Source organism: Sinohyriopsis cumingii, chromosome 4 (genome assembly GCF_028554795.1).
Source record: "Sinohyriopsis cumingii isolate HCF-2022 chromosome 4, ASM2855479v2, whole genome shotgun sequence".
Lineage (NCBI taxonomy): Eukaryota > Metazoa > Mollusca > Bivalvia > Unionida > Unionidae > Sinohyriopsis > Sinohyriopsis cumingii.
Window position 1 is genome coordinate 4,218,956 of NC_142964.1, and position 20,454 is coordinate 4,239,409.

The window sequence follows — 20,454 nt, forward strand, 5'->3', positions numbered from 1 at the left end:
TGAGATATGTCATTATATATATATATATATATATATATATATATATATATATATATATATATATATATATATATATAAAGTCCTCAATTACTAGTACATGCATAATCAGTTTTATTTGTACTTTATTCTAAAGCAACTAAAATTGGTGATATATATATATCTTGGTAGTAAGGGTGATATATTTTGTATTATTTAGTATTATATGTAAATAAGTGGTTGTTTAAATAGAGTGAAGATGTTATTATAATCATATTTTTTACTTCACACAGGTCAGCATTTGCAGCAGTTTTGGGTCGAAAGCGAGAAAGACGAGTGAGCAAGCTTGTTTTGATTAATGGAGGTGGACCAACTCCTTTGGAACCTCAGCTCAGTGTGTTTTCTCTTCCAGTGTGCATGCTGTCCTGCTTGATGCCTTGCCTTTTATCCAAATTTGAAAAGTAATTCAGGGAAAGGGAGATTTGTGTGAGAAGAAAACTCCTTGGACATGTACTGTGAATAATTATTTTTTGTTGTAGTGCACCCAAGTTTTTGTTATTTTTGTGGATTTTTTTAAAAAAACACTGATTTCAAGATTTGATATAAGGTTTTCCATATTTAAAGGGCTTAGACTGACAACCTATGTATATCTATGAATTATAGTACCCACTGAGAGATATTTTTGTGTTACCAATAAATCCACAAAAACTGATACCCCTGGAATTAATGAAAATCACAGTATTCTCCAATTTTGAAATTTTGAGTCGCAAAATTTTAATATTCTGTAAGTTTACTTCAAGTTCATTTGATGAAAATTTCAGTATTCTGTGAACTTTTTATCCCTTGCAGGATATATTTAATGATACTTATTTACAAAGTACATGAAGGGAGTTAAGGATTTGTCAGTTGTTGTGCCCTGAACATTAGGGTTGATTCTACTTTATTTGACATTTAGCATCCATGTCGTGCAACCAGAAACTTGACTGTGATATTCTTTATTTTGCTTATATTGCTATTTATCTGTATAATCAGTTATCTGGAAAAATAATTAATGTCTCCCTAGGAGTCCAGACAACTGACATAGGACTTTATTCACAAATTTATGTATGTGGATTTTAAGGTGATAATGGAATGTAAAATATAATAGTGGTTAAAACAAGGAATTTAAATTTATTCTTTCAGACGAGCATTTCATGACAGCATTAAAGCCACAGAGTCAGCAGAACAAGCACTAGATGTGCTACCCCATGTACTAACATACACAATGCGTGGCCAGTACTGGATGGAGGGAGATGAGCTTTACCATAATTGGCTCAGCATGCGTACCCTTCTCATCTATGGTCTTCATGACGAGTTTGTCAGTCTAGAGGAAGAGCAAGAAATGGAGCGGGTAAGAGAACCATAGAATTAGTTATTTGGGGGCTCAAGATAGCACAAGAGTGGAATTCTTACTTTTCATCTCTCCAGCCATCAGTTTCATTCCTGACACCAGCACACATGAGGATACATAGTAGACCATGCAAGGCATATTTCTTTGAGGTATTCTCTTTTTATACCCCTGCCTCTATAGTGGGGGTATATAGTAGCCTTAGCATCTGTCTGTCTCTTAATATGCCTTTCCATCTAATTCTCGTTAGCATAGCTAGTGTCAGTTCTTTTCGATTATCTCAAAACTTGGTAAATATTATGATTAGCATCTAAACATAATTATGTTTACAAATGACTTTGCTCATTTGATTTTTAAGTGATTGTGCCCCTTTTATCTTCTATATGATTTTTAAGTGATGGTGCCCCTTTTGTCTTCCTTATGATTTTTAAGTAATGGTGCCCCTTTTATCTTGTGATTTTTAAGTAATGGTGCCCCTTTTGTCTTCTATCATTTTAAAGTATTGTGTCCATTTTGACTTGTAGCAGTGTATGACATAATTTCAGTAGTTCATTAGTCAATCAGGTTTAGATGGATTACCAGGATATTTGATGGATTACCAGGATTTTTGATGTAATACCAGGATATTTGCTAGATTGTCAGGATATTTGATGGATTGCCAGAATGTTTGATGGATTACCAGGATATTTGATGGATTACCAGGATATTTGATAGATTGTCAGGATATTTGATGGATTACCAGGATATTTGATGTAATACCAGGATATTTGCTTGATTGTCAGGATATTTGATGGATTGCCAGAATATTTGATGGATTACCAGGATATTTGATGTAATACCAGGATATTTGATAGATTGTCAGGATATTTGATGGATTACCAGAATATTTGCTAGATTGTCAGGATATTTGATGGATTACCAGGATATTTGATGGATTACCAGGATATTTGCTAGATTGTCAGGATATTTGATGGATTACCAGGATATTTGATGTAATACCAGGATATTTGATGTAATACCAGGATATTTGATGGATTGCCAGGATATTTGATGGATTACCAGGATATTTGATAGATTGTCAGGATATTTGATGGATTACCATGATATTTGATGTATTACCAGGATATTTGCTTGATTGTCAGGATATTTGATGGATTGCCAGAATATTTGATGGATTACCAGGATATTTGATGTAATACCAGGATATTTGATAGATTGTCAGGATATTTGATGGATTACCAGAATATTTGATAGATTGTCAGGATATTTGATGGATTGCCAGAATATTTGATGGATTACCAGGATATTTGATGGATTACCAGGATATTTGCTAGATTGTCAGGATATTTGATGGATTACCAGGATATTTGATGTAATACCAGGACATTTGATGTAATACCAGGATATTTGATGGATTGCCAGGATATTTGATGGATTACCAGGATATTTGATAGATTGTCAGGATATTTGATGGATTACCAGAATATTTGATAGATTGTCAGGATATTTGATGGATTACCAGGATATTTGATGTAATACCAGGATATTTGCTAGATTGTCAGGATATTTGCTAGATTGTCAGGATATTTGATGGATTACCAGAATATTTGATGGATTACCAGGATATTTGATGGATTACTAGGATATTTGATGTAATACCAGGATATTTGATAGATTGTCAGGATATTTGATGGATTACCAGAATATTTGATAGATTGTCAGGATATTTGATGGATTGCCAGAATGTTTGATGGATTACCAGGATATTTGATGGATTACTAGGATATTTGATAGATTGTCAGGATATTTGATGGATTACCAGAATATTTGATAGATTGTCAGGATATTTGATGGATTACCAGGATATTTGATGTAATACCAGGATATTTGCTAGATTGTCAGGATATTTGATGGATTGTCAGGATATTTGATGGATTACCAGGATATTTGATGTAATACCAGGATATTTGATGTAATACCAGGATATTTGATGGATTGCCAGGATATTTGATGGATTACCAGGATATTTGCTAGATTGTCAGGATATTTGTTGGATTATCAGAATATTTGATAGATTGTCAGGATATTTGATGGATTACCAGGATATTTGATGTAATACCAGGATATTTGCTAGATTGTCAGGATATTTGATGGATTTCCAGAATATTTGATAGATTACCAGGATATTTGATGTAATACCAGGATATCTGCTAGATTGTCAGGATATTTGACGGATCGCCAGACTGGATATTTGGCAGATATTATGATTGTCTGAAGATATGCATATGGCCAATACACTTTGCTCCTGCATTTTTTGTTGGAGTAAATACCTCTTTTGTCATCAAGCTTAATGCAGTATGCAGCATAATATTATTATTGCAGTTAGTCCTGCCAATTGTTGGCAGATTGCTATTAAACTTGTGGAGCTATTCATGGTCTTCACCTTAAGATGCAGTTTTTGTATTGTAGCCTAATGCGATGCATGTCACAATTTAGTTATTGCAACAAGACCCACTCTTTGTCTTTCATGGATTACTGTGAACATTTGTATGTAGTAAGGTCAAATACTGATAAATCTTCATGCGCTCATGAATGTTGCAAGAGTTATTTCCCTTTATGACTTGCAGCTGAATCAGTGTGTGACAGAATTTTGTGAATGTAACTTCTTGAGAGTTTTTAGTGGACCGTGAAATATAGTACATACTATATCATCACCAGAAGATACACTCATCAAAAATATTATTATTGCATTACTTCAGAAGAGTTACTTGCATTTTTTTAAATATCGAATCCATCATAGGTTAGAGTACGTTCACATGATCAAGGTGCTTGTCTTCCCTCTACTCCTTCATCTGAGGGACCACAAAATAAAAACATCAAAATGTGTAATGTAGAAGTTTTTTTATGCTGAACAAAAACTCCAGTTTATCACAATGTACACTTAACATTTATTTTGTTGTGATGTTTTCTGTCAAGCCATTGATCAGTTTAATGGGAATCACATTGGCTCAGTGGTAAAAGCATTGGACAGAAAAGGTGAAGGTTCATTTTCTACAATCAGATGAGTCAGAATCTATTGCCATATTGTGTCTTGGGGCAATTTACTTTATTCTCTTTGCCTCAGCATGAAATATTCTTCAAAATTTTGCTGTGCCATACAGCATGAAATAAAAAAGTAAAGTATCTTCCTATTTAGTTTCTGCACAGTAACTCAAGCTCTGCACCATCTATACTTGCCAGACTTTGTGGATAGGTCACGCTTAGGTTAAGGAAGAAGCTGATCTGCTTTCGGTCATAAGAGTCAAAGGTCATGGTTACTGACTGAAAGAAAAAGAATGCTTTCCTCATATTAACATTCATTCTGTTATATACATTTAGATCAAACTTTGTGTCTGGATTGCATTTAGCATTAGGATGAATCCTACTGATTTGGGGTCAATAAGTCAAAGGTCAAGGTCACTGTGATTGAAATTAGAAAAATAGTTTCAGTTGAAAAACTGCCTTACTAGTGCCTGCTCCATCATTAACAAAAACAAAAGAGGGTATCCATGTATTGACAAATTTACTTCGGTTTTAAATTATTTTGGATCTTTACAGTATGCAGAACTTTTAGAGAAGTGAGAGCCAAAAGATGAATTTTTAATTTGTTTGAAAACTTTGCACCATGATTTTTTGTCAACCTCATTACAAAAATTTCTATGCAAGATACATGAATAAAATGTTCATTTGTATATTCAGCTTGGGTAATTTTCATTTCATATTTGAAATTTTAAACTTTACAATTAAAAATCAAAATTTAATTAGCAACAAGATCTTTTCACTGCCATTATCTACACCACTATATTGTTTCAGAATTGTGGAGAAAAATTAGTTTCTTTTACTACTGATGCTAGTAAATTATAAAATCTTAATTTAAACTCAGAACAGTATAAAATATAGGTTGCTTTCAAGCACAAGACTGGTGCAGCTAATTTGTAGTGTCACCTATGTAAATACAGATAAGTTCCTAGATTAATTTGCCCCTACAGAGTCTTATTCAGTGGTACATGAAAATTTGAAAAAAACCCACAAAATTAATGTTCTTTTACCTTTAGTAGGATCAAAATCAAGAAAACATTATTAACAATCTACATATTCTGAAATATAAAGGTTTTGCCCATCATTAGTTAATAGAAAGAAGAGAGAAGTCAAGTGCTGTAAGAAAGAATTTACTTTGGGTGGGTGACAATCATCTGTTATTAAATGTTTTGTAGCATGCTATTCTGAGATTTAAACCTTCTCCTGACATTGGAATTGTACAAGCAATTTTTAAAATAAACTCCATAAAAAATAAATTAAATAAAATTAAACTAAATTAAAAATAAAATAAACCCCATTATGTAAAAAAATGTGGGCTTAAACTCTCTCCATGATAATGTTTGCATACAACAGACCCGTTATCCTTATTTGCATGCTAATGTAGGCAGATTAAACTGTGGGGATTCAAACGTATTGCTTTCCTGGCAGCACTTATATATTTCTATAGTTAGGGCCCTGCATAAAGATGCAGGATCAGCACAGTAATAACCTTTCCACATATCCATCTGTTTTGGTCTTCTTGTAATCAGCAATGAACTGCAACTATTTCATACAATTAAATGCAATTTAGTAAGTCTTTGTCCTGTTACACGGGAATATCTTTAAAATGTTCCATCTTCTTTGGTCCGAATTTGAAGGAGTTATTGGCTTTTTTCCATCAATATTGCAACTTTACTACAGCAGATACATGTCCCTGTATTTGCTCCTAGCCTTAATCTTTCATGCATCACTCCATTTATACAGAGTTATCACCCTTGATTGTTAATTTCCTATCTAAACATAGATATTTCCACTAAAGTAGATCCTTGAAACCAGAACAGCTTAGTAAGCATTCAATATAATCTGATGTAATTTGACATCTACATTGTCTCAAGACCTAGATAGGCCTTTTATGGGTATGTCTTGTCTTTTCACTGTGGAGTTATGTCCCATGACAGTTAATTTCTTAACTTGGGGTGTTGTTTGTAAACAGCACAGCTAAGAACCATTCATTGTATTCTGATATACATTGGTATCAGTGTTTGTCTCATAGACTGGCAACTGACACATGCCTTCTATGACTTTAGTCTCATTTTGGAATAGTTTTGGTCTCTTGATTGCTTGTTCTCCCAACTGATATCTGCCAGACTTCACAAAAATTTATTTAATTTCATATTTTGCATATGGTTTCAGATTGGTAAAACCTTGAATGATTTTATTTCCAGCTTTCCACAAGATCATTTGCAGGATTTATGACCTCTGTTTTCTTGTCTTCATCATGTTTATTTTTGCACCATAACTTTATTAAGCTTTGTTGCATTTAAACTGAATTTGGCATACAGCCTTACAGTAATGAGACCTTTAATATATTAAATTAATGAGACCTTTAACATATTAAATTAATGAGACCTTTAATGTATTACATTAATGAGACCTTTAATGTATTTTATTTCAAGTGTTCCACATTAAGGATTTGAAGAGCCATGGTCCCTAACTGTCCATCGTCCTAACTTTACTCTCACAGAATAATTGTACTAAGGAATAATGCATTTAAGCCAGGGTTATTATGCATCATTATATTCATGAGTTGGTTTTACAGCATTCCATGTCATTATTTAAAGTAGCTATAACCACTGACCCCCTCTTCTCTAAAGTTTGATTTTCCAACAAAAGTTCTTCTATTTACAGCTCTGCCAAGTCAACTGTAGGGACTTGGGTCATTTGGGATGTACCCATCATAACAAGCTCAAGTTGAATCATTTTCTAATCACACTGAATGATATTACAAACATAATGGGACTTTCGAATATTCAGATATTTTCTAATCACACAAATATTCAAATATTTTCTAATTACAGAACAATATTACAAAGACAGCAGAACTTTCAGATATTCCAAAATTTTCTAATCACACATAACTATCTTACAAAAATATATTGGGACTTTCAAATTTTAAAATATTTTCTTATCATAGAGAACAATGTTACAAACATATGGGACTTTCAAATATTCAGATATTTTGCAATCAAATAGAATGATATTACAAACATAATGGGACTTTCAAATATTCATGTATTTTCTAATCACACAGAATGATATTGCAAACATGTTGGGACTTTTGAATTTTCACATATTTTCTAATCACACAGAATGATATTACAACATAATGGGACTTTCAAATTTTCAAATATTTTCTAATCACACACAATGATATTACAAACATAATAGGACTTTCAAATTTTCAAATATTTTCTAATCACACAGATATTACAAACACAATGGGACTTTCAAGAGACCATCAAGGATATACTATACCAGTAATTCTGGGGATTATTTTTCAGACAATCTTCAAATCCAAACTAGAAGTGATAGAAAATGCCAGTCATATGGTCATGATGGAGGCACCCAATGAAGTGAACAAGCTCCTCTATGATTTTATCTTCCTTGACCAAGTAGGATCAGGAACCCATAGGGCCCAAAACAGCTTTGAAATTGAAGATCATGGTGACGAGTCACATTCACCCACCTGGGCAAAATCACAATCCAAAAGTATGGCCTCTGTAAGGTCATACAAATCAACAAAATCTCTATCTAAAACTATGCGATGATGCATTAGGCATAAAGCCAAGAAAATGCAATGAAATCTATAATAGAGTGTCAAGTCACAGAACAAATCAATTATAAACCATTGCCCATTTTGTGGTAGGTACTCTGAAAGTTGAATGTATTTTTTTTAATGAGAAATAAAATGCCTGGACTCCCATTAAACATATTGATCCTACCAGATTTAGAGTATGTATTTAGTTCATCCAATAATGTTCTCTATCTTTCTGCTTAATGTTGCTATTAGATAGCTCTGGATCAGACAAAATAATTTATGTTATCTGATTTTTAACACAGTCTATGTTGTAGATTTATCTGATTTTTAACACAGTCTATGTTGTAGAATAATTTATGTTATCGGATTTTGAACACAGTCTATGTTGAAGAATAATTTATGTTATCTGATTTTGAACACAGTCTATTTTGTAGAATAATTTTTCTGATTTTGAACACAGTCTATGTTGTAGAATAATTCATGGTATCTGATACTAAACACAGTCTATGTTGTAGAATAATTTATGGTATCTGATACTGAACACAGTCTATGTTTTAGGATAATTTATGTTATCTGATACTAAACACAGTATATGTTTTAGAATAATGTATGTTATCTGATACTGAACACAGTCTATGTTTTAGAATAATTTATGTTATCTGATACTGAATACAGTCTGTGTTTTAGAATAATTTATGTTATCTGATACTGAACACAGTCTGTGTTTTAGAATAATTTATGTTATCTGATACTGAACACAGTCTATGTTTTAGAATAATTTATGTTATCTGATACTGAACACGGTCTGTGTTTTAGAATAATTTATGTTATCTGATTCTGAACACAGTCTATGTTTTAGAATAATTTATGGTATCTGATACTGAACACAGTCTATGTTGTGTTCAGGTAGGTTAAAGTATTTAAAGATCCTAATGGATATTCCGCAGGTGTTCTTTTACTTTTGCTTGATAGTCACTTATAATGGCCTACCAATGTGTCCTATGTGAAGCACAGTATGAACACTGTCAATCTCTTGAAAAACACTAATATATTGGCCATATTCGGTAAAAGTGTTTTGCTACCATTGTAAGAAGACATACAGTAAGAAGGAAGACCTTAATAAGCATTCTGAAAAACATGATCTCTATATGACAGATGCATCAGTGGACAATCTTCTGCCTATGGACCACACAGTCAAGTCATTGGGAGTTCTGAAACTGTGTGTACCATGAACACTGACCATTTGACTCTTTTCTTCTCCAGTAGTATTTGATATTTTAGATTAGGAAGCAGTCATTTTGTCTGATCAAGGAATTTTGCTTGAGGATTTACTGATCTGATCAGTGAACTGGAACTCGGTACCAGTCTAGATGAATTTTATTTGATACAGCCTGCTTCGCCCTCTGCCAGATTTGGGAAACACACACTCCTTTTATTAATTCTGCCAATCTCATCAGGAACTGTGTTTTATCAACAATATGATACACCAGCTAATGTCAGAAAGTGAAACTTTATAACACTATGGTGGTTTTTTGCTTTGTGATTCAGACTTTCTAATTAGTTTTCACAAAAGAATTGAAATTTGCTGTTACTTTTAAGTAAATAATTTTAGAGTTTTATTTAGCCATTTTAACTTTTACTACCTTTTCTACGTAAAGCTCATTTTTGTTCTTGTTTTATATTGCTGAAAGTTGAATCCAGGTTGCCTTAGATAATATTGTCATTCAGACTGAGTGCTCCAGGTGCAAAACCTGGTTTGTGATATTATTGCCTACCATGAACCAGTGAAACTGATGTCACATGGCTCAAAAAATGGCTGTAGTAGTGGCTAAGGGATACATAAGTGGAAGAAATAAATCAACAAGAACTTTTCCTTCTGATGAGCTACAAAGATAATGAAACCAGTCAGGGGTCTGAGATGACTATACTATTGCTGGAGATGGTAGGGAACACCTCCATATTCCTTCAGGCAGCATCTTCTTTTTTTTATTTTTTCTGTATGAATTATTTTTCACGGAAATATTGAGTAGTCATTGAAAATTATAATATGAAGGGATAGCAAAGTATTTTTTGCATTTATTCAATAATAAAAAAAAGGTTTATTTTTAAAGAATGATTACTAGTATGTACTAAAAAAATGGTAAATGAAAATGTCGTTAAGTCATACTTGGAACACAGTAAAAAAATGTTATATACAATTTAAATGTTCTTTTTTGAAAATAATGGGTTTTATCTTTCCTCTATTTATGTCAGAATCATCAAACCTGTGTCCTTGGATCATGTGGAATTCACTAAGTGTCCATAATTTTTTTATAGCAGGTTTCTTTAATTATTTTCTGGTATAACATGTAGTTTGAGATTACTACTTACAATTAATATCAGTGAGAAAACCTATTTCATCACAAACAATTCCAGATAATAAGCAACATTGACATACTCAATGATTTCACTGCCATTTAAAATTTATATTCGCTGAAAACAGGATATCCTAAACATTTTTGGCCAACCATTTATAATCTCATCAGTTAAGGATTAGTAATTTTCTGAATATTTTCAGGCTGGCTCACATAAAGTGGTGCTTCAATAACCCAACCTCCCCTGCCAAATATTTTTGTTGTACCAATGTCATTCTAATACTAACCAAACCCCTTTATACTGGCTACCTTTATAAATTAACCAAAAAAATGGTTTCAACAGTGTCTGATTTAGGCAAGCTTTACTATCTTCTAAAACTAAAATACTTTGTTAGAACATGTATTTGAAATATATGAACAATTCTGTAAGTTACCAAATTTTCCTTAAATCAGTTTTTGCCTCTCATTTTATATAAGATATTGTCCAAACTAATTATGGCTGATAATAATTTCAGTGGAGCTAAGTATACTCAACCAAAAGAGAAAGGTATCGTTTACAAATATTGAAAGTTATATGTGATTGTTAAAAAATATTTCAGTAGGCCTTTTGGCTTTGTCATTGGTCAGTATATTGTTGAAAAGAGTAAAGTGTATCAAGCATAAATGACAATTGTGCTATGTGAGTGTAACCATATCTTCACTAGCAAAGATTTGGTAATCCACTTCTTACTACATCAGCCCTTGACATTTGTAGGATAGCCAATACAACATCTGCACTCCGCTATCTGTTATGATGTAGTTGACAGAAACTGATTGGTCTTCTCATCACGTTGTCCTTGAAAGATGGTTAGGAAGAATCACAGCAGCTTTCTTAGACAATGACTCCTATCACATTTAAATTTTTTCAGTTTAAACCTCTCATACATGTATTTCCTCTTGAGTCAGTGCAAGTGGACATTATTACCATATTGAAAGTCTAACTGGTCAAGTAACAAACACATTGATTGGTCACTTGATTTTGCTGTGTTTAATAAGTTTTCATTATCTAGAGAGCACATGTTTTGGCTTGCTACATATCCCAAGGGTCAGTGCAGAATAAAGTAGATTGATGACCCTTGTCTAGCTATATATGCCAAGGGTCAATGCAGAACAAAGTGGATTAATGACCCTTGGCTAGCTACATATCCCATGGGTCAATGCAGAACAAAGTGGATTGATGACCCTTGGCTAGCTATATATCCCAAGGGTCAATGCAGAACAAAGTGGATTGATGACCCTTGACTAGCAAAGCTGTGCAATCATATGCAGCAGACATACTGTAGCTGGATGAGACCAAAGAACATATGCAATTTCAATATCATCCTCTGTGTCAAAAGAAAATCATGTTGTTAAAATTTAGATTTTTGTTTTTCTAAAAGACTGTATTAGTGAGATCACACATTTTGTTTAGGCCTTGTCTACAGTTACACTGTGCATGCAGTTCAAGATTATGCTTTTTATTGCATATTGGTTATTTACCTAGGATACACCTGATTGATTTCATCAACATTATATTTACCAATTGTTAAAGTCAAGATACAAACCAAATGGGAAATAAAACCTACAGAGATATATATATATATATATATATATATATATATATATATATATATTTGGATTTATAACAAACAATGTGTATATCATACACAGATTGCTTTAGTTGATTATGATGTCAGAATTAACCAGCCAGGTTGATACTGATTTTTTTTAAAAATTTGTACCAATTACATTGCCCCCTTGTTTTAATGCATTTTGTAATGTGGGGGCAGATGTGGATCAGGAAACAAAGAATGCAAATACATTTTTTATCAATCTTGGTGAATGAAACCTTAATGTATCGCTTGTTTTATTGTTGAAAACTGTGGTTGGTGTGCAGACATTCAGAATCGACATGAAATTTGAAACTTTTAATAAAAAATATATTTCATTAATTTTTTTTACAAACATTTCTCAATTCACTGTAAAAATTAATGTACAAAAAAATATCAATGAAAATATTAGCAATGTCTGCTGGAAGCAGCACTTTAAAATTGAATACCAGTTTAAAAAAGTTTCAGTCTGGTTTGAGTGTAGTCATCATGATGTGATATGTCATCATGAAACATAGAAAGTGATCAACAACCATTAATGTAAGGCTTGCAAGAGTTTCAAGGCTTTATGATGTCCAAAACTTTTATAAAACTGGAGACATTGTTTGTAGTTATAACTCAAAACATTTTTCCTTCAGTTACTGAATGCAAGCCATGGATGAATTATCAACCCAGTATCACTGTAAATTTGTTTGTCACTAAGTTGTGTCATATTTGACATTTTGTTTGCTGCCACAGACTTTGACTTGTGTCGCTTTGGAGAATTAGCTACCTCAGAGTGGCAGCATTTATCCCTTCATTTTCACATGAATTTCCTTCACATTTTCTGGTGACCTTCTTTAGAAAAAATATGTGGTAAACTCATCTTACCCAAATTGGAAAAGAGCACCTCATTTGACAACTAATTTTACTAAAGTGATCTTAACATATTTTGTCATTTAAATGTAAAAAACATGCAAATTGTAAATTAGCATAATTGTTTTAAATGCAACATCACAAAGTGATATTGACCTGCTGTATAATCCCATAAAGAAATTAAAGACCATCATTTATTCACTTAAAAAAAGAAACAGACACTTAGGTCAGTGAAAATACTCTGATTAATTTCATTGTATTGACTTTAATTAATTTCACTGCATTCACTCGGTGAATGAAATCAAAGAGTTATCCACTCATGAGTATCCAGATTGAATAATCACAAGATGACAAGGTCGTTTAAAACTCTGCAGATTAATTATACAATATTTGAAGTGTTTTCAATGGCTGATAATTTTGTCATTTAGCCCAATATACACTCAAGATGTAATAGAACCTGCATACATGTGACAGTTATCAATGACAATTTTTGCAGTATCAGTGGATGCGAATAAATGGAGAGGCAGTCTGAAGCATTCATTATGGGCATGAATGGCCAGATAGAAATAATTAAAATGTGAAAAATAGCACTAGTCTGACTTAGTTTAGAATAGAAGAAAGTACTTGTCCCAGCCAGCTTGTGCCTTGGAAAATTCTATTTGACTTTGAAAATGAATAGCCCTGGAAACTGGACTCATGCTCAGTTAAAGATGCATTACACCTGATGATCAGAAAGAATTAGAATGAGAGCATGTAGTTTGTTTGTACAATTACTTTACTTCAAAGTAAATGATAAAGTAACTAATGATAGCCATTGCAGAGAAATAAAGTGCGATCTATCATCGTGTTAACTGATAACTTTCTTTCTTGAGTATAGAAAGACCTGTGATGCCATTAACAAACTATCTACAGTATTGTTAAAACCAAAAGAATTTTGAAACAATTGATTTATGATATTTTTTTTATATTTGATCAAGATATTACATACTTGTACATGTTACGAAATGTAACTCTAGTTTGATGATAGTCCCTGATGATTACCCGGATCTATCCTTGCTACATTTATTCACTACAGTGCCTGGGACTGATGAAGGTTGAACTTAATTCATATGTTTTTGCTTGTTCTTGAAGATGCTCAAACATCTCTAGTTGATCTCAGTAAATTTTTGTTCTTTTGTGTGCACAATTTAAATGTATTCATGACAAGGGATACAGTTAGTTATATCCTGCGAGTTAGAACTTCATTTTGAATTTCATTATTTTTACAAACTCTTGCCATGACTGGACATACAGGTTGTATCTAATTCTTTAGTCTTCCTTTTTTTGTTGTCCTTGTTTATGTTTTTCTTATCTTTTTAGTTTTACTGGTCATAGACCAGAAGAATTTATGAGATGGTCTTTGTCCATCATCCATTCATTAGCACATGTTTGTTACTGCTGCTCCTCCCAAGTCTTTGTGGATTGCCACAAAAATTCATATGCACATTCATCCCATTGTCAAGTCAAAGTTTCCTCTGACCCTTGCCACACAATTTTATATATTTGGACATTTATGTTGGTGTGTAGGGTCAGAGTCCATTCCCTATCGAAAAGTTGGAATTCACTGACACCATTTGACACCATGGCATCCATTTTGAAAATCTTGTTATCTCTGTGCCTCCAAAAAGGATCTTGTATCGAATATGGCCACCATGGCTTCCATCTTGAAAATCTTGTTAAGATTGCTCCTCCAAACTAGAAAGTCACATCAACATGGGTGTCCCACCAGATGACTTCTTATACTGATGTGTTATTCATAAATAAAAATGGTGCCAAGTTGACACACAATATGCCCACCACAGCAGTTAATTTGAATTTTTTAACCCCTGAAGAATATCAAACATGATTTCAACATTGCAGTTGAAGGCAAAAATGGTCTTATCTTAAATTTCCGGAAATTTTTTCAGTCAGAAGAGTGTTAATCCATTCAAGGGACTCTTGTTTCACTAGTCTCATGGACTAGCTCAAACATACTTCCACTAGCCCACTAACATTTTTACTAACATTATGCCAATGGACTAATCAAATGTGTCCGTCCATAACAATGGACATAGCTGGCTATACTCTGCAGTTTGAGTTATAATTTCATTTTGAATTTCACTATTTTGTGCAGTAATTTGTCATAAACTATGCTGACAGAATTTCCATTTCTTTCTCTTTGTATATTATGTTTATGTTTTGTTTTTCCTTTTTATTAGTCTGATGGACTAGCTAGATACAAACTTTGATTAGCCCCCAAACATTTTAATGCAAATGTTGAACCCAGTGATGAGCACAATACATGACATTATCTCCATGCATAGTAACAAACTATACTTACTATTCATGTACACTGACTGAATTCTTTTGAGCTCTTTTGATAGAGGTAGATGATTAACTGATCATTTGTTGTGACTGATTTTTAAGGTGATGCCTCTGGCACATAATATCCACACTTTCTGCCTGGGCATTCTTTCTGTTCTTTTATATACATGTACTAGTTTTGTGATATCATGCTCACTGTCTTGTACACAATTTGTTCATATACATATACCAATAATTTAACTTTTTTGAATATTTGTTGTTAATGCCATCATTTTGACATTTTTCGATACTAGGAAAAAATATTTTAATATCTTGCTTATTTTTTAAAAAAGGAAATAAATTATTAGGTGGTTAAATTTTACTTTTATTATGATGATTATTATTATTATTATTATTGTTCCTTTTGAAGTGAAAAGGATCAACAATTCTTCTTAACATTCTTTCTGTTATTTTATATACCAGTCTGAAAATGTCATGCTCAAAACACTGTCTTGTACACAAATCATTCAAAGGAATGGACTATTTCTTCAACCTTGCTGATTTTTGGTCAAAATAGCATTATAATTTAAATAAGGCAAAACTATCATTAATCTGTCATCAAAGTCAGCTCAAAAGTTGAATTAAGCAAGCCAAAAATTTGAAGTGTAATCAACTGAAGGCATTACAATTAAATAAATTTCATAGGGTTAGAGTTTTAAAGAAAATGAATTTGTCCCGTTTTTCTCTCTGGTTATACTGGCTTTAAAAATATTGTACATCTTAGGTATTGTTAAAAGAACTTGTAATTCTCTTTGTTTTGGTGTGTGATTCAAGGTTGTAATATGGGTTTAGAGTATTCAGCTTGGCCTTAATTAAGATGTGCACCAGTAAGAAAACTGCTATCTCCACTTGGTCACTTTCAGTTCCTAGTTTTCAGAGGTAAATTGTAAAGAATGCTCAAAACGTTATTTACATTTTATATTTTTGGCAATTCATTCATTGCACTTTAAGTCTAAGCTGGTATTGTCTAGTCAGACAAATTTAGTTCTATTTTAATAAATGCTCAACAAAGTATACTTTGGACTAATCCAGGTTTATTTTTGTGTGCACATTGGAGGAGTCATTTTGGCTGATTGTGTGCTTTGATCATGTACAATTTCAACAAGTACAATATCCAAAGTAATGTAAGCCACATTAAAGTAATATAGAGGTATGCCAACATTCTCTCTATTGTGCATGTTGCAAATGCAAACCACTTCACCTTACACTTGTCACTCTCTCAGAAGTTCATACCGGCAGAACGCCACCTATGTCATATTTGGCATATGTAGAGTGATTTCCTTTATCAGCCATGAAGTCATATGAAGATTTAGATGAACATTGACAACTGAACTGTTTAGGTAAATCCAAATATTTATTGCTTATTTATTGAAGTGTTGTCTTTGGTACACCATTTATTTGATATTTGGTAAATATGAGTCTATATGTATTTCAAATACAGATTTATATCTTTATTTAATAAAATTTGAAATTGTGTCTCTATTTATATTCAAGTACATGTGCATAATTTTGTATCCATTTGTATTTTTGAGAATAAATACTTTATCTGGATTTATAACATTTTAATTTAAAAAAGGGCAAAAGTTCACAAATATTATTTTATGAAAACAGGTGCCTCAGTTTTTTTTACTTTAAATATAGTTTTAATAAACCTTGACTTATGACATTTTGTTATTTGATCAAAATGACAGAAAAATGTTTACATTTGCATCCATATTTTATCACTTAACATGTACCTACAATAATCCATCCTGTTTGTTAGATATGTAGTCTATTTAGATTTATTTTTTATCTCAATAATTTTATTTTAATCACAACAGCCAAACACACACAAAAGTTTAATGATTTACAAGGAATGCACAAATGCATAAATCATCTAGTTTAAAACATCAGAGACAAAGTCATCCTAGGATGATTTTCAATGTCAACCCATATTTCTGACATTAATTTTTAATCTTAAAACATAAAAAATAGTTCATCCAAGAAATTTGCAAACAAGTTTTACTTTAAATGAAAGCAAGTTATTTTTTTAGAAAGTGCAATAATTACTGGATTGTTAAAGTTTGCTGACTAAAAATAAAATATATTAATGTTAAGCTAAAATTATTTTCATCTGTCTGGATTCTTGTTTTGTTAGACATATAGTCATAATTGATAACCAGCATATGGCATGGTCATGCAATAAATAACATAATTGATAACCAGCAGATGGCATGGTCATACAATAAATAACATAATTGATAACCAGCAGATGGCATGGTCATACAATAAATAACATAATTGATAACCAGCAGATGGTATGGTCATACAATAAATAATGAGGACAATGCTTATGATGATGATTGCCAGTAAGAGTGATTATTTAGTCCTTTCAATTACTAGTCCATCAGCACTAGGCAGGCCCTAACAGGAAACTTATCTGCTTATGATAATAATAATCAGACTTTGTCAAAGAAATGTTCATACAACAAGGAAAATGGAGAGCCAAAAATTGTATGACCTCACTTCATTTACAATCAGTCATTTCATTGCATGTGTCGGCTCTATCGGTTATCCTCAGTTGATGCAGTAAATGAAAACTTTTTGAAATAGTTTATATTGTCTTTTAATCCAGTTTTTATAATCTTTATAATTAAAGAAATGTTTAAAAAATCTGTACTGTCCATTTTATACTACAGATATATTATGGCCAGTCATGTCTGTTCAGTAATCCATGTATCACTCAACCCATCCATCTGCTCTTCTTTGTAACTCAAACTCCATATACACACCCATCTGGTTCTTGCTCTAGCCTGAACTCCATATACACACCCATCTGGTTCTTGCTCTAGCCTGAACTTCATATACCCACCCATCTGGTTCTTGCTCTAGCCTGAACTTCATATACACACCCATCTGGTTCTTGCTCTAGCCTGAACTCCATATATACACCCATCTGGTTCTTGCTCTAGCCTGAACTCCATATACACACCCATCTGGTTCTTGCTCTAGCCTGAACTTCATATACACACCCATCTGGTTCTTGCTCTAGCCTGAACTTCATATACACACCCATCTGGTTCTTGCTCTAGCCTGAACTCCATATACACACCCATCTGGTTCTTGCTCTAGCCTGAACTCCATATACACACCCATCTGGTTCTTGCTCTAGCCTGAACTCCACATACACACCCATTTGGTTCTTGCTCTAGCCTGAACTCCATATACACACCCATCTGGTTCTTGCTCTAGCCTGAACTTCATATACACACCCATCTGGTTCTTGCTCTAGCCTGAACTTCATATACACACCCATCTGGTTCTTGCTCTAGCCTGAACTCCACATACACACCCATTTGGTTCTTGCTCTAGCCTGAACTCCATATACACACCCATCTGGTTCTTGCTCTAGCCTGAACTTCATATACACATCCATCTGGTTCTTGCTCTAGCCTGAACTTCATATACACACCCATCTGGTTCTTGCTCCAGCCTGAACACCATATACACACCCATCTGGTTCTTGCTCTAGCCTGAACTCCATATACACACCCATCTGGTTCTTGCTCTAGCCTGAACTTCATATACACACCCATCTGGTTCTTGCTCCAGCCTGAACACCATATACACACCCATCTGGTTCTTGCTCTAGCCTGAACTCTATATACACACCCATCTGGTTCTTGCTCTAGCCTGAACTCCATATACACACCCATCTGGTTCTTGCTCTAGCCTGAACTCCACATACACACCCATTTGGTTCTTGCTCTAGCCTGAACTCCATATACACACCCATCTGGTTCTTGCTCTAGCCTGAACTCCATATACACACCCATCTGGTTCTTGCTCTAGCCTGAACTTCATATACACACCCATCTGGTTCTTGCTCTAGCCTGAACTTCATATACACACCCATCTGGTTCTTGCTCTAGCCTGAACTCCATATATACACCCATCTGGTTCTTGCTCTAGCCTGAACTCCATATACACACCCATCTGGTCCTTGCTCTAGCCTGAACTTCATATACACACCCATCTGGTTCTTGCTCTAGCCTGAACTTCATATACACACCCATCTGGTTCTTGCTCTAGCCTGAACTCCATATACACACCCATCTGGTTCTTGCTCTAGCCTGAACTCCATATACACACCCATCTGGTTCTTGCTCTAGCCTGAACTCCACATACACACCCATTTGGTTCTTGCTCTAGCCTGAACTCCACATACACACCCATCTGGTTCTTGCTCTAGCCTGAACTTCATATACACACCCATCTGGTTCTTGCTCTAGCCTGAACTTCATATACACACCCATCTGGTTCTTGCTCTAGCCTGAACTCCACATACACACCCATTTGGTTCTTGCTCTAGCCTGAACTCCATATACACACCCATCTGGTTCTTGCTCTAGCCTGAACTTCATATACACATCCATCTGGTTCTTGCTCTAGCCTGAACTTCATATACACACCCATCTGGTTCTTGCTCCAGCCTGAACACCATATACACACCCATCTGGTTCTTGCTCTAGCCTGAACTCCATATACACACCCATCTGGTTCTTGCTCTAGCCTGAACTTCATATACACACCCATCTGGTTCTTGCTCCAGCCTGAACACCATATACACACCCATCTGGTTCTTGCTCTAGCCTGAACTCCATATACACACCCATCTGGTTCTTGCTCTAGCCTGAACTTCATATACACACCCATCTGGTTCTTGCTCCAGCCTGAACACCATATACACACCCATCTGGTTCTTGCTCTAGCCTGAACTCCATATACACACCCATCTGGTTCTTGCTCTAGCCTGAACTTCATATACACACCCATCTGGTTCTTGCTCCAGCCTGAACACCATATACACACCCATCTGGTTCTTGCTCTAGCCTGAACTCCATATACACACCCATCTGGTTCTTGCTCTAGCCTGAACTTCATATACACACCCATCTGGTTCTTGCTCTAGCCTGAACTCCATATACACACCCATCTGGTTCTTGCTCTAGCCTGAACTCCACATACACACCCATCTGGTTCTTGCTTTAGCCTGAACTCCATATACACACCCATCTGGTTCTTGCTTTAGCCTGAACTCCATATACACTTCATATACACACCCATCTGGTTCTTGCTCTAGCCTGAACTCCATATACACACCCATCTGGTTCTTGCTCTAGCCTGAACTTCATATACCTATGAGGGTGCTCATATTTGAGCCAACATTATAAAGAT

The 20,454-nt window shown here is 33.9% G+C and overlaps 1 protein-coding gene across 1 annotated transcript in view; it reads left to right on the forward strand.

Annotated features, from left to right (window-relative positions):
* LOC149800551 (uncharacterized) overlaps nucleotides 1-9,856 on the forward strand; it is a 123,352-nt gene extending 113,496 nt beyond the window's left edge. Inside the window, exons 13-15 of the mRNA XM_089954434.1 lie at nucleotides 270-437; nucleotides 1,159-1,366; nucleotides 7,762-9,856. Coding sequence (XP_089810560.1) covers nucleotides 270-437; nucleotides 1,159-1,366; nucleotides 7,762-8,028 — 643 coding nt within the window. The 3' untranslated portion in view covers nucleotides 8,029-9,856. The remainder of the gene's footprint in view (nucleotides 1-269; nucleotides 438-1,158; nucleotides 1,367-7,761) is intronic.
* Nucleotides 9,857-20,454: the final 10,598 nt, after the last annotated feature.